Raw genomic sequence first — 26,943 nt, 5'->3', positions numbered from 1 at the left:
ACCATGCCAGAAATAGTACCAGGATGTAAAATATTCTCAAAACTTGAAAACTGCTGGCTCAAAAAAAATATACAAATACCTACATAATTATCTCTTAGCACAGTACCATACACACACTCTCACCAAAAACATACCATTACCAAATAAAGGTAGTATTGTCTTTCTAAATATTTTCAAAAGTTTTCAATCTTGCATTCTCAGTCATATTACTTAAATTACATAAAAAAACTATTTCTTAAACTACCCCACATTCTTATATCTAAAATAGATAAACAAAAATCTTACCTGGTCTTTCCACTTTGATAACTTCAGCCCCTAGATCTCCTAAAATCATCGTGGCAAAGGGCCCTGCAAGCACCCTGTAACATTAAAAAAGATTGTTTTCTTAGTTTTCCCTATCAGAATATTTGCATCTAGACAGACTGTTCCAAATTACAGACAAAACACAAACCTTGTTAAATCAAGAATTTTCACAGCATCCAATGGCTTTACATTACTAGCACCTGATAAGAAAGAGAAAACAGTTACTTACTCCTGAATTATTTTTTTTGTAAGATGTTTCTCATTGGTAGTCTAAAACACTGTTTTTATGACACTCTCCCATAACCCTCCCCAAATAAAGGATAATAAAGCTTTCTGCACAGGTAGGTTACCAGGAGTATGTTATGTTAGTAAATCCTTTCAAAGTTGGAAAATGTTATGGTTAGCATTGCAGAACCTATTCTAAGCACCTAGCAATTCTACAATTAAGCTACTTTTTAGAGATATTTTTGTATGTTCCTTCCATAAACACTCATATAGCTTTTAAAGACTAATCTGAAGAAAGATCCAATAAAAGCATAGCAAGCAACATCAGAATGACACAAACTAAAACTAATGGGTAGCAGACCCATGTGAAGCATAGTATCCTCACAAAGTGTTTTGATCTGTGTAGACCTATGCACTTGCATCACACACACACAAAAAAAAAGAGTATCTGCATTTCAAAAAAAGAGGTTACAAAACTGAAGACAGAATACATGAACTGAGGAAATACTCAATCTTTAACTTTCAATGGCAGTCGCATACGCAAGATACTAAGAAATCACAATGCTTTCCTCCTTTCCAACGTGAACAGCTCTAAGAAACCACAGCAGTGGCAGTAAGTGTCACAGACAGAGCAAGCAATCTCATAGTCTAGACCACAGGTTTACCAACTCTCTCTTTGGTGACCTTGGGTTATCTTCTGCTAACACAGTGTCTTTAATTGCAGGCTGGGGATGCAAACACTTCACCACCCCATGTGGATGGTAATTTCATTACTATTTGGAAAGTAGTCTCATACCACACACACCCACAAAAAAAAAAAAGGCACCTAGCCAATAACACCACAAAGATTACACAATACTAACCCATGGCAAGCATATCTTTTTGGTGTTTGTCCAGGTAAGAGAAAGATGTAAAAAATGTGGGAAAAAACACCACAAAAAAAAACCCAAATAATTCAAGCATAGACTTCCTTACAGAACACGAAGGAGAAAAGAACCACAGTCCCTCAAAGCATGCAGGGCAGTGTGGTGTGTCTCCTGAGTAATGCAGCATTGAATGCCTGTGTCACCTGATCCACACTCCCTCCATCAGACCTGAGCAACCCTTCAGTCACCCCCATAACTCTCCCTCCTACCTTACTGTATATATGGTAAGAAGGAGATGGATATAGAGAGATATACATAATAAAAAAGCTACAGAGATATGAAGCAGCATTAGGAATTCAAGACTTCTGCTAAAACGTTTTCATTCACCATACTGCTCTCAGTGAGAACACTTGCATCCCATTCTTCATCTTCAAGACATTTTCCTCAATTATTACCAATCACTCCAGAGGGATATGATCTTAACATGTTTTGGTTTTTAATACGATATGCACACCAAACAGCATGTTGAAAACAAGCTCATCTAGGACTGACCATCTATTTCGCACATTTCAAAGCCTTTGGGAAAACTCAGGCTGCCACCTCTCTTCAATGCTGCGCACCTCAGTGAAAGTTCCAAGAAAATACTTGTGCTTGTGCCACGTAAACACCACAGATCCTCCAGCGTAACCTCAATTTTATCAAGTTGGCTCTAGTTGAGCAAACACTTAAGCATATGCTTGTCTGTTAAGGAACTGAGTGCACCACTTGCTTCACGATGGCATTACTCTGTGTTTACACAAAACAGGTAAAAAACAGCTTTACTGAAGAGCGCAGCTCCCTAAAAAAAAAATATATCATTTTAGTTAACAAAAAGGGTCCATCTTCCTCTATTCTCTCCACACCTTTTAAAGCTCGTCCATCTTCCTCTATTCTTTCCACACCTTTCAAAGCTCCACTCTCTCACTCAATAGCTCGCTTATTCTCCTCCTGAGCCAGCATTTAGTGTTACTTATATTTCTTACAGATACACTACCAGAACAGCAAGTTTTCAGAGCCAACAGGTTCTCTGCCTGGGCTGAGTTGCAGGAGTCCATAAAGATATTTCTCAAAGAAGCCTATAAAGTGTTAAGATTAGTCTGTAAATATGCATTTAGGCATAACTAAGACTGATGAATCCTTACTAATTATTATATCACTCACATTATGGTAACATCTAAGACTCCATTCAGGGATTGGGACTCTTCTATAGTTGGAACAGAACAGGGGAGTACAGTTGTTGTTTCAGAGACAAACAGACCATTGTGATTTTTTTTTTAAGTTGGTAAATAACACTGATGTCCACAATGATGAAGAAACACGAGAAAAAGGAGAGATCAAAAGCTTGTGTTTGAAAAGCTGAGAAAAAAAAATAGACCTGTGAGCCTCTTCAAACCAGAAGAGCCCAGACATTCAGAAAAGAAAACATATAGGACCTAGACTTGCATTCAAGCAAGACACTAATTTGCTGAAACAATTACAATAGAAAGCCTTCCGACTATCAGAGAAACAGCAGTTTGGGTACACTGATCCTGAGTACCAGAGCACTACCAACCCCTTATTGCAGGAACAAAAAGAAACAAAACCACACCACAAACAGAAGAGATCAGAGTTGATCAGTATCGACCAGAAGCGTCTCCTCTTGTGGTGGTGGTTTGTTTTGGGGTTTTTTTCCCCTCACTAGCCTCCTATCAGGCACATACCCAAAGTTAAACTTTTCCCACAGAGTGTTGTTGGAATTCGGGCTCAATAGTCTAAATTCTCTAAAATGCAAACTTACATTTTTCTCTTGTATTTTTGCCTTTAATTATTCCAGTAATTTGATGATTGAAAGAAAAATCCACTCTCTCAGCTTTAACTACATCCTATTTCTAAACTCTTTATTCCCATGATGCTTGAATTTACTGTAAATTAGACAGTCATATGTATCTTTTATAAATAACTTTGATGAAGAATAGATCCACTGACTCTCAATATGATTTAAACTCTTTAGTTAAGCTCAGAAGGTTGTCCCAAGGTTGGTACAATGTAACAATATGAGTAAGCAACCAAAAGAGAGATCCATCTATAGAACAGAAATTAATTTGCATGTCATATTCCCCCAAAAAAGCTTTCCTTTACACTTGTAAGTGACAGAAGAGGGCACTGAGAAGAGAGCTTATTAGTACATTTAATATTCTGGCACCAGTGCAAATTAACAGTAAATAGATTCTGTTCCAACTACATCCAGTTCCGGAGGACACCACTCCTTAAGTCTATTGTCTCTACTTTGATTGCACAATCAATATTTTTTTAATTTATACATGCAGCAAGTTACCATCAGATCCATCACTACCATGGATTAATTCACTATCGATAGGTATACTCCAAGCAGGGATGCACTTGGTACGTTCATCTTGGGAAACAGAACTCCAAACTTCCTCCTATTCTAGTGCAATCAACACAATTGGTAGTATTTTTCTATGTTTTTAAGTAAGAGAGAAATCTGAAAGCCAGAGGAAAATCACTTCGTTGCAGCTCGGTTTTATTTTTCTTCGTTAAACAAACAAACAAACAACTGTATTAAGTCACGAGTTTTGTAACCTTTGAAAAAATCAGCCCTAGAACTGGACAGCAGGCACTTCACCCCCCCCCCGCCCTCACCAGCCGAAGCTGCCCGCAGAGCCGACCCGCTCCCTGCCACCCGCCAAGCGGGGCTGCCAGCAGCGCGGCACGGCCGCCGGGCAAAGTCCAGCTGCAGTTCCACTCGGCAAAGCCCCGCAGCCCGGCAGGGAGCGGAGCAGCGGACCGCGCCCACGCAAGCGGCCGCGTTTGCCCCAAGCGCGGCCGCGAGGCGACCCCTGCTCGCCGCCCCACGACGATCTCGCCCTGGCGCCACAGGCCCCGCGGTGCCGGGGAAGGCAGGGCCGGCAGCGAGCTCAGCACCTGGCCACCGGCACGCTGCAGCCCCGTCCTCCTCCTCACAGCGGGCCACGGGGCGGCCCGCAGCGCTGCGAGGCAGCGGCGGCAGCCGACCCCCCTCAGGTCTTCATCGTCCCTCCCGCCACCCCAGCGAAACGGCTGCCACCCCTGCCCGGGCCGCTCGCGCGCCTGCGGCACCGCCGCAGAGCCCCGGCGGGACCTGCGCGGGCAGAGGGGCCCGACGAGGCGAGGGAGGGAAGGGGAGGCTGAGGAGGAGGAGAGGGGCGCGGCGCGGCTACCTGCCGGGGGAGCGCCTTCGCCCCGCGCCCCGCCGCCGTTCCTAGGGGAGGCGGAGGCGCCGCTCGGGGCGCCGGGGCGGCGCGGCGAGGCGCTGCCGCTAGCAGCTGCGGGGCGAGGGCTCCTCCGCAGCCCGCCGCCACAGAGGCGGCTCCTTCTTCCCAGCCCGGCGCGCAGCATCTCCGCGCGCCGCCGCCCGCGACTCGAAGCAACGCCGAGCGCCGCGAAAAGGTGCGCGCTTCGCCACACGGCGCAGGCGCCGCTGCCCACCGCCCCTTCCCTCCTCCCGCGCCCGGGTGGAGTGCCAAATTGTTCCCGGCTCGGGGCGGTGCGCAGGCGCGGGGCGTGGCCTGCCCGCCGGCGCTGTCCCCGGCTTTTCCCGCCGCGAGCTCTGGGGCTGCCGTCGGTCGCCGTGGTCCTCCCTCCGCGGCGGCGGTTCGCGTCTCCCTCTCCGTCTCCGTCTCCGTCTCCGTCTCCCTCTCCGTCTCCGTCTCCCTTGAAAGGGTGCCTGTTTTTCTTAGCGTGCAGGACGCAGGCGGCTGGACTTCATAAACAGGGAGGTGTCCCGCAGGTGTTGCGGCAGTAATTCCAGTTCCTGTGTAAAAACCTTGCTCTCTGTACAAAATAGACTTGGGGGTTTTTCGCTGCGACATCTAATTCCTGGACAAGCCAAATGGTTGACAGCTAGAAACTTGTACTGCCAGTTCGGTGTATGGACTGCGACATAAAACATTGCCAAGATGGAATAAAAGTAAAACACATCCCCACAACGGCTTCCCGCACTGACAAGATAGGCGGTTGCACTGGTTGCCATTAAATCCTCTTGCTAGCACGAGGCAGATCCTTTATCTCAAGTTTGGCTTCACTGAAGGTGCAATGCTACTTACGCTGTACGCTATATCTTCAGGTGTATATAGCAATGGAAGGGTCAGCTTGAAATGACCTTTAAGCAATTCTTCCTTGAGCTAAGTACTTTCAGACTATTTTTAGTTTGTGTTAGGACAGAGTGGAAGGCTTGTAACAGGAACACTGTGGTGTCTTCTTGCTCTGTGATAGAATAAAAGAGCCTGCACAGAGGTTCACTATTTCCTTGTGAGAAATAGGCTGTGAGGATAAAACAACAGCTGCATCTCAAGAATAGCTGAAATTTCCAACTGCTTGAAAATGAGCATTACAAATAGCACAGGCTTAAGAAGCACTGCACGTCAGACAGCCTGAATGCTGAGGAAGAACATAGAGAAAATCTTCTGCATGGCGGGTTTGTTGAGCAGACATGCTATGTGTAATGAAAAGCATGACATGGATGCTTAAAAACCTAGAAGCAATTAGGATTCGTCAACAAGAAGAAATTCATCAGCAAAACTATCCCACTATAACTCACCATGTGTGTAACAGTACCTACTTCTAATTTGTTTGGTGTGAAAAGGGTTTAAATTAAATGAAGCTGTCCTTTTCTGGAATAAGACTGATCAGACAAATTGATACTTGCATCAATAAACTGTCTTGTGTAGACATGGTATTCCTTGTGTACACAATAATAATAGACAGAAAATTGGTCTTCTAGAGAAGATAAAACAGTAATGGATTACTCTCCATTTTAGAATTGCAAGGATATTGCCCCAATTTTCACAGGGAGATTGTAAAACAGAGTGGAGAGCTGAGTTCGCTGAGAATATAAAGTTGGTTATCGCCATTGCAAAAAAAAAAACCAAAAACCTGCAAACAAACCAACGACAAAAGAACAACCAACCAAACAACAACTCTTTAAAGCCAACGAAAAGCAAGACTGGTATACAAACTATAGAAATATACTCTTATTTTATTGGCTAACTTTTGTTCACTGCAGTTCTGAAAGCCCTTTTTAACTTTCACACTTTGCAATATCCCAAAACCAAGTAGTGCTTTGTTGCACCGGTGAAAATAAAATTAAAAAAAAAAAAATCTTTACTATTTTTTACTGAGCTGTTGAGGATTTGCATTAACATAGCTGAGAACAGAGCAGGAATGCTAATAAATAACATTGCTAAATTGAGTTTACGTTGCACAATATGAGCTTCTCCTCCAAGAGACCATTTTCCCATGAGTTTGTATACGTAGGTCTCATTGCCTGAGCTACCACTCTGCTGAAGAATTGCCGACAGTTCAAACTGATTGTATTGGGTTTGTGTGGCAAGGTTTTGGTAGTGGGGGGTTACAGGGGTGGCTTCTGTTGAGAAGCTGCTGGAAGCTTCCCCTGTGCCCGACAGAGCCAATGCCAGCTGGCTCCAAGACAGACCCGCCACCGGCCAAGGCCGAGCCCATCAGCGATAGTGGTAGTGCCTCTGGAATAACATATTTAAGAAGGGAAAAAAAAGTTGCTGCAAAACTGCAGCCAGAGAGAGGAGTAAGAACATGTGAGAGAAACAGCCCTGCAGACACCCAGGTCTGAAGGAGGAGGGGGAGGAGATGCTCCAGGTGCCGGAGCAGAGATTCCCCTGCTGCCCCTGGTGAAGACCATGGTGAGGCAGGCTGTCCCCCTGCAGTCCATGGAGGTCCACAGTGGAGCAGATATCCACCTACAGCCTGTGGAGGACCCCACACCGGAGCAGGTGGGCTCCCAAAGGAGGCTGTGACCCTGTGGGAAGCCCACGCTGGAGCAGGCTCCTGGCAGGACCTGCGGATCTGTGGAGAGAGGAGCCCACGCTGGAGCAGGTTTTCTGGCAGGACTTGTGACCCTGCAGGGGACCCACGCTGGAGCAGCCTGTGCCTGAAGGACTGCAGCCTGTGGGAAAGACCCACGCTGGAGAAGTTTGTGGAGGACCGTCTCCCATGGGAGGGACCCCACGCTGGAGCAGGGGAAGTGTGATGAGTCCTGCCCCTGAAGAGGATGAAGCGGCAGAGACGTGTGATGAACTGATCATAACCTGCATTCCCCATCCCCCTGTGCTGCTGGGGAGGTCAGTAGAGAATTCACGAGTGTCCTGGTTTCAGCTGGGATAGAGTTAATTGTCTTCCTAGTAGCTGGTGCAGTGCTATGTTTTGAGTTCAGTATGCGAAGAATGTTGGTAACACTGATGTTTTCAGTTGTTGCTCAGTAGTGTTTAGACTAAAGTCAAGGATTTTTCAGCTTCTCCTGCCCAGCCAGCGAGAAAGCTGGAGGGCACAAGAAGTTGGCACAGGACACAGCCAGGGCACCTGACCCAAACTGGCCAACAGGGTATTCCATACCATGGGACATCCCATCTAGTTTAGGAACGGGGAAGTGGAGGGGGGGGGGAAATCGCCGCTCAGGGACTAGCTGGGTGTCGATTGGCAGGTGGTGAGCAATTGCCCTCCGCATCATTTATACATTCCAATGCTTTTATTACTACTGTTGTCATTTTATTAGTGTTATCATTATCATTATTAGTTTCTTCTTTTCTGTTCTATTAAACCGTTCTTATCCCAACCCATGAGTTTTACTTCTTTTCCCGATTTTCTCCCCCATCCCACTGGATTGGGGGGAGTGAGTGAGCAGCTGCGTGGTGCTTAGTTGCTGGCTGGGGTTAAACCACGACAAGGATTGAAGCTGTGCCTGGGAAGAAGGCAGAGGTGGGGGGAAGGTGTTTTAAGATTTGGGTTTATTTTTCATTACCCTGCTCTGGTTTGATTGGCAATAAATTAATTTTCCCCAAGCTGAGTCTGTTTTGCCCGTGACGGTAATTGGTTGAGTGATCTCCCCCTGTCCTTATCTCGACCCACGAAACTTTGTTGTGTTTTCTCTCCCCTGTCCAGTTGAGGAGAGGGAGTGGTGGAGCGGCTTTGGTGGGCACCTGGCATCCGGCCAGGGTCAACCCACCACACTGATTTTAAAAAAACCTTTCCGTTAAGGTACTCTTTAAATATGTCATTGTATGTGTTTTCAGTTGGGACTGCTGTAACGTATGCCGTATTTGCAGGTTCATCTATTAAAAGGCTACGCAAGAAAGGAGTACAAATAAGCATATCTGAAGTGCCGTGAAATGCGAGGCAAATACTTGCTTTGCTTTACAACAGTTGATTTTGTTGATTTTTATCTACTGTCGTACCGTGGGCATTCACTTACAACTACACGGAGTTCACAAATACCGGCTTTTATCACTACGCCTCATCAGCCGAGGTAAGAGGCACAGCTGCTACACAGCTTCTAAGGCACTCTTACTTCAGATGGCTCCCCCTCAGCTTGAAAATGCACAGAATTCCTCAGGGCCAGCGTGACAAATCGCTGTCCAGGGCTGACGAGCCGGCCAGCCGCTCTCCCGCCCTCCCGCTTCCAGGCGGGCACCGGGACGAAACGGGCCCGCGGAGGTCGGAGCCGTCCCCCGGGCTAGGCCCGCTCCTCACCGGTCGGAGCGCTCCGCCCCTGGCGGGGGCCGAGCCCACCCCAGCCGGGGCGGGCTGGAGGCCGCGGGGGCGGGGCGCGGCCCCGGGCGGGCGCGGCGGCCGCTGCCGGCCGGGTGTCGCTCGGCTCGCCTTCCCCGGCCCCGGAACGTTTGGAGCCCGGAACCTTCCGGCCGCCCGGCGGGGAAAAGGGGGAGGGGGGCGGGGAGCGGGGAGGAGAAAGCCGCCAGAAGTGACGTCGCCCCGCCGAGGCGCCTGCCGGGGGACGCCGTTGCGCAGGTTTTATTCCTCGCCGCCGTCGCCTCGCCGGCCCGGGCCATGTACCGGCAGAGCTTCCGCCCCCCGACGCCTCCGTACGCGGGCGGCGGCTTCCGGAGCCCTCCCTCCGGCGGGGGCCCCGTGCCACCCTCCCCGCGGGGCTACGGGAGCCCCCACCACACGCCGCCCTACGGCCACCGGCCTGGGCCTTACGGCAGCGGCCACTCGCCCCGAGGCCACGGTTTCCACGGCGGCGGCGGGCGGTTCGGGAGCCCGTCGCCGGGGGGGCAGACCCCGCGCAGGCCGCAGAGCGTCAGCCCCCGGTACCCGGCTCCCTACGGCGGCAAATCCCCGGCTGGAGCTGCCCTGCACCCGCAGCAGCACAAGCGCTCGCCCGGGGGCTTCCAGAGGCACTACCAGGTATGGGGCAGGGCGGTAAGGGAGAGAGGCCTGCGCCTCCGCACAGCGAGGCGTGGGCGGGAGGGCGGGAAGGAGGGAGGGCGGGAGTTGCTGCTGCTGCTTCTGCTACGCGGGGGCCCTCAGCCCGCAGGGGAGAGCACGCCGAGGCTTGTGACGAGGCGCAGCATCCATCCCCTCCGCCAGGATTTTGAGGGGAGAGCGAGACTTGCACCGCACTGGGCAACATCTGACTTTCCCACCGGTAGAGAGAGTGGAGAGACCCCAGCTCAGGGAGGTGTGTGATCAGGAAAGGGAGGAGGGCCCCAGGCCTGGCTGAGGCCTGTTGTGAAGACACAAGGACTCGCAAGAGTGGAGCTTTCTTCCTTTTCATATTCTGGCGTGTGGAGGTAGAGAGAAAATTAAGCACCACCCCAAACCGCAGCAAACGCCTCTTTTGCTTGTATGTACCTCCCTTTGATCAGTTTTCTTGAACACAGTGGTGAAGTGCTGTGTGCTTCTACTTTGCCTGTCTCATCTTGCATCATGGAAGCTGCCCTATCCACATGCAGAGCTTTCTGGGACAAGAGTAGAGAAAAGGAGTGCTCTATTAAAGAGAATTAAGCTGAAGCTCCTTGAAGCAGAAATGAGAGCATCTGTTGGGATAACAGAGTATTACTTTAAAGTCTTTGTATTGCACTGAAAATTTCAGTTTATAGTACTAGTTTTCCTGAGAGCTATCAACAACAGGTTCTGTGAGTTATGCTTTTTTCACATGGTTTAGTTGGGGCATGTGAGAGGCAATGCAGATAGGGATGACAGTTCTTGAGGTGATGCCAACTTTATGTACATAGCTGGCTTTATGCAATATTAGAGAAACCTTAAAAGCATAACAAATAACACATGCAGTACAAACAGCAATAAAATTTTCAGGTCCTCTTCCTGACACTTTAAGGATTAGAGTGTAATAATGAAGTCAAATCTTAATAGAGATTAGTAAAATCTTAATGTGCCCACACTGCATAGTCATGTTGCCATTCAAAAATAGTCTTTGGTTACTTTTTTTATGATGCAGATAACTATCTTACAGGAATCTCGTAGTTGGTGGAAGGGGACCATTATGAACTTTATACATTTTCTTCAACATGCCAGCAAAGGCTCTCCTAGTGTGGAAGCCTACAGATTGCTTAACCTCTGTACCTGTTGAAAAGGCAACGGATGTGGGGTTTCTGCTGCAGATTCTGGAGGGATGGTTTATGTCACTGATGTCTGATTTCCCTTCAGAAGACCACTCTTTGGATATTCAATTAAGTGTTTTTTAAAAGTCTGCCTTAAATTAACTGAGCAGAAGAATGCAGGAATCCTTTTGCCTCAACTTTTAGTCAGAAGTGTTTCATGTCAGGACCTGTAGGCAGGAACAGTCTCACAGGCTCCATTCTTGGTGTTAAGTAAGAAACCTGACATAAAGAAGGTACAAGTTTGAATCCAGTCTCAGATTGTCACAACATTTTCCCTTCTCCTCTTTCCTTCTGTAGACCTTGTGAGTAGTTTAGGAGCATTTACCTGATGGTGATGCTTTCTAAGACTAGAAAGACATTGTATGTCTGTAGCTTTGCCTAGGACTAAAGTAATATGTATGTGTGTACTTTTCAGTGTATACACATGGGTTTGTTTTGCCTGGGAGGGCAGTAGAGGTGATCATGGAGGGAGGAAGTCTCCTAAACCGTGAGTCCCCATTTTCTTCGATGTGGGCAGCAAGAATCTCGGTCCATGAGGCCATGAATAGATTCAGGTAGAGGAATTTTTTTGCATTTTCTAAGCATCAAATTTCTTTTGAGCTATGTGGATTGTTCCCCTCTCTTCTGTAGATGCTATTGTTAAGAGAACTACAGTGCTTTTTAAATTTATGATGCTACTGTCTGTCACCTTTGGGATGAAAATCATAAGTGACCCTTTAAAATCTTATAAGGAAATCCAAAAGACAGTTTATATTTACTTTAGTGTTCTATTAATGTCATGTCATTTGTATTCTGTGCTTATTTTGTGCTTGTAGACTTTCATTTTTTTAAATTAACAGAAAACTTAAAGAAAAACATAGTAAGCTGGATTTTTCCGAAATGGCTGACTTAACCGTTATTTGGCCAATACTTTATGGAGCTTTCTATTTTTTCCACAGAGATGCATTTGCTTTACATGTTATGAAAACAAATTTGTTGTATTTTTTTAGTATCTCTTAGAATTCACTTAGCAGTAGTGTTTCCCTTTCTACACTCAGCAGGAGTTAGTGAACTAGCTAGTAGCAGTAGCTAGTTAGTGGTGATGGGTTGAAAATTATTACAGAAAGTAAAAAAACAAATCTTTTGAAATGGTAGTCATGATTTTTGTGTTTCTGTGCATCTGCCAGCAGCTAAAATTACATCAGTTGAAGGAAGCTCTTAAAGGGAATAACTGTCCCCATTTTCAAGGCAGTATTACCATATTCAGTAACATGTTAATGAATAGCACCAAAAGACTTTTTTTTCCCCCTACTGTAGAGAGAGAGATTTGTTATCTGGGAAAAAAGTATTGAGAATAGATTGACTGTTTCTTTAGGGAAAGTTCTGTGAGAAAAGTGTCACTGCTGTTGACACCAGTGACAGTAAAATATAAAGTTTTTTGTAAGGTATCTTTGGCACCAAACAGTTTCACTTGCACAGAATCGTTTCACTTGCACAGGTTGGGCTATTTTCCTTTTCCACAGGCCTATAATATGAATAATAACATTTTGATTTTTTCTTCTAAGAAAAATACAGAGGGGAAAAAACCCTATAATGACTAGTATTCTAAATTTAAAAAAAATAACCACATGCTTAAATATAACACTTATTGAAGGCCATCAATCTTGTATTGCATAATAATAAATTTCCTAGATTTCACACATGCTAAAATGTCAGTGTTAACTGATAGCCTGCATTATACTGTAGTGAAATTTAATATTATAAAATAAATCCATCCAAAAGAGCCTTACCATTGAATTATTTTGTTCTGTCACTGGATACTGCAGATCATTATGTCCATTCAGCTTTCTTTTGAGTTCTGCAGATTTGACATAAACAAACTCCACACTCAGACCGTTTTACAATGTCAAAGTTACAGGGTCCCCGTTAAACATGGTGTTTTAAAGAGTTAATTTTTTTTATTTTGAAGATGGAATGCACTGTGTACTACTGTGTTACTACTAAATGTGAGTGCTTAACATAAATGTCACTTTTGCTAGTGCATGTTGACTTGCTCTAGGAAACTCCGCGGCCTTAGGAAGTTTTTTACATGTATTCTGAGGTGATTCTCTGACCTTACCCTCATGTTTTTGATACCATAAAGTAGTTATCTACCTTTTAGTAATTTTTCTGGTTTGAGATCATCATCTTAGCTACCTAACCTAATTGTACGACGATGAATCGTTAGAAACAAGTGCCCCATAAATAAGACATGGCTGTTCCCACGTTTGGTTGTGTATCCATTATCATCAAGCTTTAGGAGTTCTAGAAGAGTACTTACTGGGACCACACAAGCAGGTTCCTGCCACAGCACATTTTCAGAAAAAGGTTCACACGGTTTCAGTGGAATCTGTTCTTCTGGCTAAGCATAGGGGCCTTCACTATATGGCATCATTTCTCAGTTTTACCCAGCAATTGTTTCATACTATCTATTTACATAGATTCTGTAAGGTTTATTAGTCAAATTCAAATACCATCACTGCTGGCCCAAAAAGTCAGGTGAGTGGGGAAAGCAGCCCATGATCGGTGCTTTTTTCCTCCTTTACAAAGTCAGAGGCTGGTAATTAGCTGCAAGGAGTCCTGTTCTTCTAGTCATACAGAATGCAACAGGCATAGTTTGGAGCCTAACTGTTGTGTACATGTAGTATAGCTTGTTTAACTTCGGTTAAAACAAATTAATTTAAACTAACACAGCTTTATACAAAACCTTACTTTTTAGGGAAGTGAATCTGAGGGAAAGAACAGTAGATGCTAACAGCAGTAAATGGTTATAGTGATTTCCTTTATGTCATAGCTCTTTAAGTTGCAGACTTGTAGCAGGTTTGCAGAAGCCATTGTTGTGATCCTTGATCTTTAAAAAAAAAATCAAATATCAAAAGCTCCATGCAAAAGGTTTTTTCTTTTGCGCCATATCTGCTTAATCACTGATTATCATCCAGATTGTATATCAGATAAAGTCATCTGTTCTCAAATTTCACAGAACACTAGTTTGCTTAAAACAGGGTGTTTTTCCCAGTAAGTTCTTTGGGTCATTTATAGCTTTTTGTGTTATACAATGCTGTGTTGAATCTGTAAGTACTTAATATCTGACTTCTGCTCTTGTAAACGTTATCAGCTCATTCTCAGCCTCTAACTCCCTGTTTAGTTGTTCAGCTTTTGAGTTAGACATGTTGTTGACTCAGGCAGCTTACGAAAAATAGTGTGAGGAGCTTTTCTGTAGTTGTATGCCAGAGCAACATAAACAAGTATTTTGGAGAAGACTGGGTTTTTTTCTTAACCTGGTAAATCATCACTCATAATTAAAAGTATAATAAAGTTAATATTTTCTGAGGAAGATGCAAGTGAGGAGTAGTAATTATCATTAATAATCGGCTTCAAAGCTCTGCTACATTAGAAGGAAACTTTTTTTTTTGTTTGAATTAGTCTCTTAAATGTTTCTTTACCTGATGGTTTTCTTCCAAAGGGATCACCCAGGACATCTACTCCATTTGGTACAGCGCATGGCAGAGAGAAAAGAGTGTCTAATGATGTGGAAAACTATTACAGACCTTCAATGCTTGAGGACCCATGGGCTGGCCTAGAGCCAGTTTCTGTTACAGACATAAACCAACAATACAGCAGTGAGCAAACAACATATACTGGTAAAAAAGGGAGGTATTTCAGCTAACACTTTTAAAGGCCAAATAACTCCATCTTGTCAGGAAAACTTTGGGACAAAATCTTTACACTTACACAAGATGAACAATAATCAAGACCTTAGATAATGCTTTTATTTGATCACACGTCCACCCTTTTATCCTACTTTTTTTTAATTGCATTGGATATTTTTATGTATGGGAGGGAAAAGGAGTGGTAGGAAAACTTAGATTTCTGGCTACGTGGAAGTGCCTACCAGCTTTGAAGAACAAAGTGTTCTTTAATCACCAGCGACTGATTTGTGACTGTTAAAACAGGTTTCCATATATTTACCTCTTCCATGCCAGATTGTTAGCCTTTTATTGTAAACTCCTTTAGGAAATGGTATTTTTTTATGTTTCAACATTTTTAGAATGAAGTACCTTGGAAATAAAATAAAGTTTTGTAAATTCTTGTTTTGTAATGTATAAAGATTATTTTAGGACTTTTGTTAAGGTGTACACATGAACACAAATAGTACTAGTGAAATTAGGTGACTTCTGTAAATGTGCTTGTATGCTGTAGTTAAGCTCTGATTTTGTGCATAGTATTTTTTGTTAATTGTAGTGTAACATGAAGTTGAGACGTGACTTTCAGCCATCTCAGGAAACAAATGTATTGTCTTTGGAAAGTTTAATTTGTTGAATCAGCTCTTGAGTCATAACCATAATTCTGTAATCATTTGCTTTTGTATTTTTAAAAAAAAATATTTGGAACAAAATTAGACATTTCTGGATTATAGTAACAAGTCTGTTCAGTGGCAATTTAAGTCTAAGGAGCACATACAACATAAAGATTAAATAAATGCAAATGTACTTTCTGGATCTACCTGTTAGAATAGCATGGAATGAATGACAGTTTATTATACAGTTGACATCAGTACATGCATAGCATCTTTTTTTTTCATCTGTACAAGATTTTTCAGAATTTTTTAAAATTATTTTTTATTTTTACCTATGGCAGGCATCTTTGTCCAGAGAAGTCTTGTTTTGTGTGTGTGCATGCTATATTTTTATACAGAAGAGGAAAACAATGAAGTTTTTTTTTTAGAGCTTGTCTATATGTAGAAGATCCATTCTTAAATTCAGTAGTGAATGTTGTAATATAGCGTAAGAAAGACATAGTTCCAGCTGCAGGCATGCTCTTAACATGCCATGTTAAGCCTGCAGTAGATATCTAAATTTTTGTTGAACATAACATTATTTGTTTGTTGATCTTAGTTTTTAAGCAGTAGGTAGAGGGTGAAAACTTAGTTAAAAATAAATAAAAGCATTAGTTCTGTTTTTAAAACATATGTTTTGTTTTAAGCTTCTTGCATACTTCACAGAAAACATATTTTTGTAGTCCTGAAGCATGGTTAGGTAGAAAAGCACAGGGAATCACATTAGTCTGTTCAGTAACTTGTCTTTTGTTGAGGTAGAATAGTCCTGTATACTGCTTTATCTGTTTTAGCATAAAATGTCTTGGGTTAATACCACCTTCAGGAGTAACATCAAACTGGAAGGGGGGTTAACGTTGAAATGCACTAGCTGAGTCTCTTGTGCTTCTATGACCATAATCTGAAGTTTGTCACTTGTGTCTTCCCCCATTGACCTTACTGTTTTAGTATTATACCCAAAAAGGCTGCTCAGAGAACTGAGAACATAATGCCTGCTTGATATCAAGAACGTTTAAATCTTCATCCCAGAATCAAAACTGTGCCTTAAATGGCAGCTATCAGTATTGTTATCTGTAATGCGTACCAGCAAAACTGGATGACTTGACAAGTTGTAGATAGTATTTAGAATTTATAAATCAATTAATCAATGTCATTGTGAAAAGTGAAGTATAAAGTTTTCTTTCTTCTTTTTTTTAACCTTGTCAGGTGCTGTAAAGCTCACAAAAAAAGTTGCAGGGTGCTTAACTGAGTCAGCTTTTTTGTTACTAATATTTCCTTTGTAACTCAATGCAGTTTACTTTTTGTAATTTTTGGTGATCTTGGGGAAGCAGATACGATTTTATTTAAGAGACTAAAGCTATGACATGTCCCCAGTTAGACATGAGAAGAAACTGGGTTTGGAAAGGAGAAAGGAAAGGAAAAGGATTCATGACAGAAGAGAGACTGTTAGAGGTGGGACTGCTTATACAGTAGCCAGTATCGGCTGCCCTTGCACATTGCAAAGATGCATTTTTCCACTTGGGCTTTGCAGCTGACCCAGGGATCAAAGCCAGCCTCCTCTGGTAATAACTGTTAACTCCTGGAACCGGGTGTCAGCCATCAACAAAGGTAAATGTTCCAGAAAGAGAATTGAGGAAATAATCTTGAAGCATTGTTTAATTAATACAGGCCTTCCACAATGCCATCTGTTAAGCTGCTGCTCCAGCGCACTTCAGGATATGACCCAACAATTATAAGTACATCATACTGCTAAAGACTCCAATAATTTGGTCAAGAATCAGCAAGGAATTAAAATGTAGATGTAATAAACTTAGTAACCTCATCATACTGTACCAAAAACTTAAGAATGATTCACCTTTCTGGCTCCTAGGAGAAATTCTGCAATTACAGTAAAATTTCAAAATGTCATTGTTGAATAGCTGTAAAATGCATGAACACATGTTCAGAACTATAAATATAATGTACTTAAAGCCAATTTAAACTTTGCCTTTTTTGCTATGATATCCAGGAAGCTTATGCACTTACTTCCTCACTGATTTTTTTTCTTCCTTTTTCCCATATGGCAAACATTCTTTATCCCCACATGTTTCTAATGGAGATAGGATATATCATTTCCTCATTTGTTAATGAAGCCACTTCATAGTAACAGTATGGCTCTCGAAGTAGCATTTGATGATAAAAAGTACAGCACAAATACATCCTTTCTTCATGATCCCATGAAACAAAATAGTGCCTGTGTCTTGTAAATGAAGGGATTCTTCTGTAACGAACACACTAAGAATATGGGCATTGTTCTTCAACAGACTTCTTAGATTTTAAGGTAAGTCATTTAGCTCCTTTTTCAGAAGTTTGGATTGATGTACTACTTTTCCATTCAATTTGTTTCCATTGTGTTTGTCCGTCAAGTCCATCTGACCTTCTATTCAGTTGTTGTAAAGGAGTTGTAAAACTCATGACTAACTCTCTTCTAGCAAAATTTAATTTCATTTGTTCCCATTTGCTACTGTGTTCAACAGTGAACTGCATTGCTACTATATTGTGCTTATATCACAGTAAGGTAATTTAAATCAGCCCAGCACAATTCTGTGTAATGGCAACACACTGGTTACCCCAAGTTGTGTACTGTAATTCTTCAAAGATAATTCAGGTTTGGGTTTTTGCTGCGACTTTATAATACGGAATATTCATTCTTCTCTGCACTTTGTACACACTATTTTACACTGAAATTGTAAAAACAATTTAGAATGTTAAAATTTCAATTAAAACAGGATTTAAAAAATTCATATCAAGTTACTTCTCTTTAGAATTAGCAATAAGGCATTGCAATGTAGCATTTTTATAATGTCAAATCTGGGAACACTTTGCAGGGGAAATGCTTCTGGTCAACAGAATGGGTAACTGCTTTTGCAGTCAGGTTGTTTTTCTTTTCCTGTTCAGGATATCTTTATGTGCTCTTCACTTTCATATAAATGTGGGGAGGGGAGCATTTGAAACATGCATTATATGAAAAGTCTATAAGTAGCTCTTCAGCTCCCTTCTAAAGAAAAGTTTTTGTAGTCTGGGTTTCAAGTTGTGCTTCTGAGTAATCTCACTGATGTCAGAGGATTTACTCATGCAACCAAGATCTGTAAGTATCTAACTTTACAGTTTGAAAATTGTATCATCCATTTGTCTGTCAGTGCTTTTTACCAACTCTGCAATAAACTGTTCTGTTTAGCAGTTACTCTGAATTCAAATTCATACATGTGCTTTTATATATGAGCCAAAGTCTTCCTTGCAATTAATTAAACTTGTTTTTACAACATTTTCCTTAATTCTCAAGAGTAAAGACTTTGTTCTCCTTTCCCTAAATCTTGGCCCTTTGCCTTCCTCCCATCTTCCTTGAACTAGGTGAGAAAAGGGAGGTTTGCCTACACTGATTGATGAAGAATCATGTAATGATTTACATCTCTTAGGCTTTCAGAAGCTTGTGTACCAGTTGACATAGGTAACTAGATAAACTTTTTTATCATTTGAGATAGCTCAGACAACTTCTTACATGACAAGAAAGGAAAGAAATCACCAAGTTGTGTTAATGCTTAACAGTAGTATAGTTCCAGCATTCAGTCATTAGTTCACAATCAAACTTTTTGCCTACAGTAACTTTTCACTAGGCACAGATTGAATCAGTTACATTTTCATCCTATTTTCACAAAAGTATGTGCTTTGCTGACTTAAAGAACACTTTCTCAACGTGGACTTCTGAATCTACCTTTACAAAATTACTAGTTCTTGAGTGTTAGACCTCAAATCTAGGCCTTCCCTTTAAAACTTTTTAGATCTGGCTAAAAGAGTTTTATCTCATCCTCATTACTTCCTTGATGACAGTAGGAAACCTTTGACTACTGGGCTAGAAACAGTTGGGCAGGGTAGATGCTTGGTGCTAGAACAGGGTAATCAAACTACCCCTCCTTTCCTAGAGCTTACCCCTAGTTTTTTGACATTTCACTGTAGTGGGGCCCAGGTGATGCTTTGACCCAAATAGTCATCCATTTTGTTTCACCAGCTCTATGTGCATTGCAGCAGCATTTTAAGTGGTATCAGTGGTTTGCTTAGTGTATATCCTGGATTTTAAATTTTATCAGCATTACAAATTCTAATTTTTATTTTAACTCCTAAAACTGTTGCACAGTCTGTTCTGCAGTAAAATCACAGGTGAATTCTACTGCCCTTTGTTCACTGATCTGTGGCTGTTGCACATTCCTTTTCTGAACTATAATTGTAAACATTTGTTTACAAGAAAGTAACTTCTGTGGCTAGAAGGGGTCATACCAGTACAGTTTCGGAGTGAAATTTTTAATACTGCTGACACTACTGCTATTAAAATAAGAGCTTCTCTATCCCCCTTTAAAAGGACAAAAATGAAGCAAAAAATAACTGTTGAGATGCTGAGCTGGAAACTGTGGTCTGCACAATGTGAGATGGACTACATGACTAGGGACATCATTAAAATTCAGCATAACCTGTATTAGCCCCTTTCCAGATGGCAGCTAGGTTCTTAACAGAGATGAAAAAATACCATCCCACTCCCTAATAAAACAGAAAAAGATATCTCTCAAAAATTACCTTTGTGGTAGGTTGACCCTGGCTGGAGGCCAGGTGCCCACTAAAGCTGTTCTATCATTCCCCCTTCCTCAGCTGGACAGGGGAGAGAAAAAATATGACAAAGGGCTCATGGGTCAAGATCAGGACAGGAGAGATCACTCACCAATTACTGTCACAGGCAAAACAGACTCAGCTTGGGGAAAATTAACTCAATTTATTACCAATCAATCAACCAGAGTAGGGTAATGAGAAATAAAACCAAATCTCAAAACACCTTCCCTCCACCCCTCCCTTCTTCCCAGGCACAACTTCACTCTTGAATTCTCTACCTAACCCCCCTCCCAGCAGTGCAGGGGGATGGGGAATACGGTCAGTTCATCACACGTTATTTCTGCCACTTCATGTTCCTCAGGGGCAGGACTCATCACACTCTTCCCCTGCTCCAGCATGGGGTCCCTCCCATGGGAGACAGTCCTCCATGAACTTCTGCAATATGGGTCCTTCCCACAGGCTACAGATCTTCACAAACTGCTCCAGCATGGGTCCCTTCCATGGTGTGCAGTCCTTCAGGAGCACACTGCTCCAGCGTGGGTCCCCCACGGGGTCACAAGTGCTGCCAGAAAACCTGCTCCGTGGGCTCCTCTCTCCACAGGTCTGCAGGTCCTGCCAGGAGCCTGCTCCAGTGTGGGCTTCCCACAGGGTCACAGCCTCCTTTGGGAACCCACCTGCTCCAGTGTAGGGTCCTCCACGGGCTGCAGGTGGAGATCTGCTCCACTGTGGACCTCCATGGGCTGCAGGGGGACAGCCTGCCTCACCATGGTCTTCACCACAGGCAGCAGGGGAATCTCTGCTCCGGCACCTGGAGCATCTCCTCCCCCTCCTTCTTCACTGACCTGGGTGTCTGCAGGGCTGTTTCTCTTACATGTTTGCACTCCGGCTGCTGTTTCCGTGTCTCAGCAACTTTTTTCCTTCTTAAATACGTTATCCCAGAGGTGCTACCACTGTCACTGATTGGCTCGGCCTTGGCCAGCAGCAGGTCCATCTTGGAGCTGGCTGGCATTGGCTCTGTCGGGCACAGGGGAAGCTTCCAGCAGCTTCTCAACAGAAGCCACCCCTGTAACCCCCCACTACCAAAACCTTGCCACACAAACTCAATACACCTTAAACATGAAAGAAGAATTCTTACGCATCCTCAAATTCTTACACAGCCTCACGAACTGAGACCTGTCTTGTTGTTCTTTTTCTTCTGGAGAAGCACTGACTTGTTACCGATAACTTCAAGGCTTGCCGTGACATGAACTTCAGTCAAAGCCATCAAATCACCATTTGACCTATTCTCTGACAGAAGTAAAAAGTCTGTTCTACATAGAATATTGGACATACGCAATTTCACAAAACTAAGGCTGTATTATTCACTGGGTGTGCAAAGCTTCTGACACTAGATTAGCATGTATTTCTTAAATTTTTAGAGTAAAGTATTCCTGCATTTTTATTTTGAATGTCAGTATTTTGGGGCAGTAAAAAAGTTATAGCTTCAAGTTCCACCAGGGAAGTAATTTTCAAATATTAAAACTAATTCCCCAAATTGCTTAATTCTGAGTATTCATTTTTTCCAGATAACAGCAACAGGATTGTGGAGGATGTATTAAATTTATACTTTTTTTTTCTGTACAAAAGAAAATAAGTTTAACTAATTTCATTGGAATGTCAATCATAATTCAAGTAGTGGTGGTGGTTGCATAGTTCAAAAGAATCTGAGGTTCCTTCCTTTCTTACTTGAAAGAGCTTACATTTTCCAGAACTGGCCAACACAGTTCACCCAGCCCGTGTGCTAGGTCAGAGCTTTTGCAGTTGAGATGCTGGGATGGAAATAATGGTCTGCGCAGTGCCAGATGGACTACATGAGTAGGAACATCATTGCAGTTCAGTGTAACCTGTATTAGCCCATTTCCAGATTGCAGCTAGAATAGGATTTTAACAAGGACAAAACAAGTAAGGCCCCTTCCCTCCCATGTACACATAAACACACCTCAAGGAATTTTTCATTTTCTAAGCCTATGGTGAGCCACTATATTATAGGGAGAATGTAAATTATTCTTTTGTTTATCCATTAGTGACAGCATCTTAGGAGACAAAGAATTTGACATCACATCAAGCTGTGAAATTTTTAACACAATTGGTTTAAAATGGGCTGCACCAAAAATCTGCATGTCCTACCCTGCCTTTATGGGCAGCAGTAATGCTGTATTAAAATACACTTAAACCTTCTGGTATCCATATGTATTTTGCCACAATCTAATTGCTGTGTACTCAAGATGATAGTTAAAAGCTGTTAGTGTAGAGTCAACAAGTGTTTGCTTTGTATTTCTGTCTTTGTAGTTTGCATGAGGAAATTCCTAAGAGTTCAAACTGCTGAACATGATGTTGATGCAACTATTAGTATAAATACTAATAAATGGAAGAACAAAGCCTCTTTCATGCTGATGCAAATCATTCCCTTTTCAAGCATCACACAAGCTAATGCTGAAACAAGGGAAGAGGGATCAAGCTAATTGACAACTTCTGCAGATGACTACACAGCATAAACCACAAAAAACAGAGCAAACATAAGCTTTAAAAAACACTGATTGCCAGCTGGGGAGTAGTATCAACAGTAATTGGATTGTAAGCAGTAGTTGCACAGCATTTTTTAAATCAAACCGCTACCTCCTGTGGCTTAATGAAGATTTTTAGGTTAATGTAAAATAAGGCTTTGAGCTGTATTCCCTTAACAGATGTTGGGAATTAATGTGTTACTATTACTACAGTTGAGTTTGCAGAAGAGAATAAGTATCTTCACCACCTGTCTGTGAAGTCTAGCATCATTGCATAAGTCTCAACTCATTTCATCAATATTTTTTTTTAAGCTAAGATAAAACCATACATTTGAAAATCTCAAGGGTCATAAAGATGAAAGGGAGAATTAACATCTGCAAGTGGTCCGAGCGTACAACTTGAGTTGGTAACTGTAAGAAAGCACCAAGGGTCCATCTATTGATTACTTGCCATTCCACTTCCCTAAAGCTATTTCCCTTGTCTGTAAATTTTTAATAGCCTCCTGGTTGCTATGGCAAGTAAATTACACCAAGGAAAATTATTTGGTTGTTCATTTCCAGATGTTAAGAAAGCAGTATGTGCACCATGGACAACAGGTTGAGAAACTGCGATAACTTTTTTCAAATAAATGAACTGCCAAATTGTGTCCCTGTTGAAACTGAAGACAGCTTACGCTACCAGTGGTGTTCCTGTACTTAGAATAGCTTCTAAAATAAAAGTTCCAAGTACGTGGAAAGCTTGCACAAAGAACCTTTAAATCCCTGTTTTAAGGCTATCATCTATTGCAACTGGTTGCATTTTTCTGACACTATTTAATTTCCTCTCAGAATAATTGCTGTATGTTTTATACATTGACTCTTCTGTAGCCTATCATCCTCACTGCTGTGAGGTGAGGAAGGAATAGTTGTGGTCTATACTTTGTGAATACCCAACTGATAATAGCCCAGTTTAATTTCTCTCTGTTACTAGATCGCCCCAGTAAGCAGGTGACAGAACTTTCATTAACCAATATCATTTATCTTCTTACAGCTTGAAAACAGAATAAACACATCTGCAAGGCTTTGTGTACTTTATATTTCAGGCAAAGAGTTTAAAGGGACCTACCAAAAGCAAGTTGTTTTTCTTTACACCCCACACCACCCCCAACCTTAACTCCATCCAGAGAAGATAACTTAGGTAGTCTTACCATAATTTTTCCTCTCTGGTGAGTCTTCTATTGTCTCTTTTTTCCTCAGAACTGTCTGTACACCAGCTATATGTTAAGGCTTTTCCATGTAGGTTTTCCATGGAAGTAAGCCTGCCTTTCCTGCCCCTTCCATTGGAATAGGCTTGATCCACCCTTCAGGGCTCTGCTACCAATAGCTGTCTGCTGGAGGGTTTGGTGGAGTCGGTGCCACTCAACCACCCAACATACCCAGTCCACTAACGGTCCTGTTAGTTTACATTGCTGGAGATGATGGAACTATGTCAACAAGTAAAAGTGCACAAAAGTCCTCTTGACTCATCTAAATGAGCCTACGTTGGTTGAGTGGTGGACTTCATTGTCAGATGTGCAGTGAGAACTGTACAAGGCAGACATGGCCCTACCATAGCAGCCACCCTTTTCTCTCTAGATTAAGAAAAATTCTCTTCTGCACATGCAGACAAGTGGTGCTCAGATCTGTGCTAAACATTGCAAACACGGAGGCAAAGTCACTCTGAGAAGACAACAGAAAAAGTGCGTAAGGAAAGGGTGTAGGAAAACAGCGTCATCTTGATCCCAGTTCTTCCTGGTAGCTTCCCAACACAACCACCTCTTAAATACTCATATTTCACTCAGCTTCTCCTTGTTGATGATAGTACACCAAGTTGGAGGGAAAGCATAAAATCAGGTACTCTCTCTTCAGCAGCCACATAACATGTTACTGTTTTTCAATCCATGAATGACAAGGAAGCAAATATGCATTTACAAGAGAATTGAGCTTCATAAGCAGGAAAAATAAAAAGCCTGTGTGCATAGGCACCTTTCCTATTCAGTATATTTAATCACTTACTCTCAATTAAAAAAAGATAGTTCAGCTTCAGTCCAGCCCCAGTTACTTCAGTGCTAAATTCTACTTCAGAAGCTTTTAAACAGCCAGAAGATCTGCTAGGAGCAATTATTCTCAGTCTTGTAACCTTTCCAATGAGCCAAAAGGAAAAGCAAGATTCTGGTGTCACTCTAACTGTATTGATGTATCAGAGAAGAACAGCAGAAACACATCTAATCAAAGTCTACACCTTTACCAGTGATTACTTTGTTGCTATGTAAGCATCCCAAAACAATCCAATTCCTGGTGTTCCTTATGGGCCTGGGGAGGATCATCAATATAGCAGACTTCCCCTCTGGCACCTCCCGGCAAGGAGACTCTCTGGTGAAAGGGTCTGCACCTTTATAAGCACACTGTTTGCCTTGAAGTTCAGCATGAACCTTTTTCAGTTGTTTGCAGTATCAAAAAGCATCAGCACAGAACATGGACAGGAGTCCAGAATGTGTTACGAGTCTCCCCATAAGTGACATGGAAGAGTAGAAAGCTCAAGAAGGATATTAAGACCTGCATTCATTTCTTTATTCTGTTTCTTTACAGGCTCCATGTTCTTTGTCGCCAAGTCTTGCCTTTGCTCTGGACTCCTTTTCCACGAATTATTCCCATATTCTTTCCTTGGCTGGCACTCCATTTGAACCAGATATTTCGTGACTTAAGCTGTCCATAAATGCTCTTCTTCAGAGCTATCTGTATCACAAGAAACTTCTTCCATCCTGAACTGACTACCACTGTTACCCTAGTTCTCCTGACAAAGCAGATGTTGCAAGTGCTTTCAAATCAAACGAGTTTGGGCTTGGATAGTTTAACTCAAGTGAGCTTTTCCAACAATGAGTCTCAGGACAGAAGCTGTCAGTAACCTCCCTAGTAGTAATAATATTGCTGTTGCAACATCAATTGCAAAGTGATCTGCAAAGATACCTCCATCTGTAACCTGTCTGCATCTTCCTCCTTTTTTCTTCCTGCAGATTCTTTTCAGACTCCTGTTTCATTATCTTTGTCCTGAGGTCCTGTTGGATTTTTTTCTTTATTTTATTATTTCTTTTTACTAATTAATTACGGATTTTTAAGCATCTTTCAAAAAGGTAAAGAAAAATCATTTTTAAAGTGCCAAGCAAAATCTATACATATTGAGTCCCAAAGAGTGGGTATATGAATAGCTTCAATGATGCTAGTTTGTGAAGAGCTATGGGATACAGACCTTTTCAGTAAAATGTGGATTCCATGAACTAAAGCAGTATGTATGGAAAGTATGTATGGAAAGCAGTATGGAAAAATAGATTTTTCCTAAGAAACTGTACATAGATTTTGTCAAATCCCAAATCTCACTGTCCATTGTTTGGTGCTAGAAAGAAGTATTTATCCTGATATCCTGCACAATGTTAGGTCTAAACCTCATCTGGCAACTCCCACATCAAACCAACAACTTAATTTACACCACAACACATATACCTAATATTTAAAGATTTCAGATGGCAGACAACATGCCAGCATCTATCAGTTGAAGTTGATCCCAAGCCTAACCACTGTCACGTAAAAATTTGCTTTCTATCCAGGCTGGCTTTGTCTAACATTAGTTTCCATCAATGGGTTATATTTTACATTTTCATGTTGTATTAAAGAGTCATGTATCAAATTTCTATTCAAGGTCGGTGATCAAATAGCATTTGAATATTCTCTGCAATAATTAAATACAGCCATTAAAGTCACATTAGGACATTTTTTCTAGAACTGGATTGTGTCTCTGTTTTCTGAAGCTTTTCTAATAAGTTTTAAAGTAATTGTTTACTTTTATTGAAATCATGTACTAGTGTCCTACTGATTAATATTCCTCTGCTGATGTTGCATATGAACCCTTAGTTTCAGCATCACGCTGGAAGGTAGCGGTCCTTTTCACTGTCACTTCATTCCATCTTTTTGTGTCTTGTAAATGTGACCAACTTCACTGATCCTTTTATGTGTGATCTTACATTTCACTGCATTAAGGTATTAAAGTACGTGCTCCATGTTTCTCTGTGTTTCCTCATCTCTTAGGGCAATGGTTAAAATAGCACCTAATATAAAAACTCCTTGAATACCCCAAAGACAAACATCATAATGCTCCACATACTAACCCTCCTAAACTTTAATCATTAGCTACCACGTCTTTGGCATCTTCGTTACATTTAGGCCTTGGAAAACAGCATTTGCATTTGCTGTCTTATGGGCAGAAAGAGTTAAAACAATTCACAGCCTTTTCTTGGAATTTCCCTTTCCTCTCCAGAGAGGACTGTCCTGGAGTAATGTAAACACAGACATCTGCTTGCTGTCACTTTGTCCTTCTTTTAAATTCTTAAGAATAAAAAGCATCCCACAGGGTGGTCAGACCAGTCATCTAGTCCAGTACTTGTCTCTCCTGGTGGACCTGTTGACTATGAGTTTGTATAATCCTTCTTTGAAGCTAGTGATACAACTCATTCTTTTAGGATATATTACCAAACCCAATTTACTTC

The 26,943-nt window shown here is 42.2% G+C and overlaps 2 protein-coding genes across 5 annotated transcripts in view; one reads left to right on the top strand and one right to left on the bottom strand.

Annotated features, from left to right (window-relative positions):
• Positions 1 to 4,897, bottom strand: part of SUGCT (succinyl-CoA:glutarate-CoA transferase) — a 357,626-nt gene extending 352,729 nt beyond the window's left edge. For all 4 annotated transcript variants that reach the window (XM_075054363.1, XM_075054344.1, XM_075054354.1 and 1 more), the window contains exons 1-3: positions 4,631 to 4,897; positions 452 to 503; positions 286 to 359 (exon numbers count right to left, since the gene is read on the bottom strand). In XM_075054363.1, the coding sequence (XP_074910464.1) occupies positions 286 to 359; positions 452 to 503; positions 4,631 to 4,808 (304 nt within the window). In that variant the 5' untranslated portion in view covers positions 4,809 to 4,897. The remainder of the gene's footprint in view (positions 1 to 285; positions 360 to 451; positions 504 to 4,630) is intronic.
• A 4,307-nt stretch (positions 4,898 to 9,204) lies between these two features.
• MPLKIP (M-phase specific PLK1 interacting protein) lies at positions 9,205 to 17,990 on the top strand. The gene is made up of 2 exons (XM_075054329.1): positions 9,205 to 9,644; positions 14,340 to 17,990. Exons 1-2 carry the CDS (start codon positions 9,285 to 9,287, stop codon positions 14,541 to 14,543), a joined length of 564 nt encoding a protein of 187 aa, XP_074910430.1. The 5' UTR covers positions 9,205 to 9,284; the 3' UTR covers positions 14,544 to 17,990.
• The last annotated feature ends 8,953 nt before the right edge of the window (positions 17,991 to 26,943 follow it).

The sequence above is a fragment of the Buteo buteo genome, chromosome 2 (assembly GCF_964188355.1).
Source record: "Buteo buteo chromosome 2, bButBut1.hap1.1, whole genome shotgun sequence".
NCBI classification, from domain to species: Eukaryota; Metazoa; Chordata; class Aves; order Accipitriformes; family Accipitridae; genus Buteo; species Buteo buteo.
The sequence above is the reverse complement of the archived record's forward strand: the minus strand, read 5'-3'. Positions and strand labels throughout refer to the sequence as shown.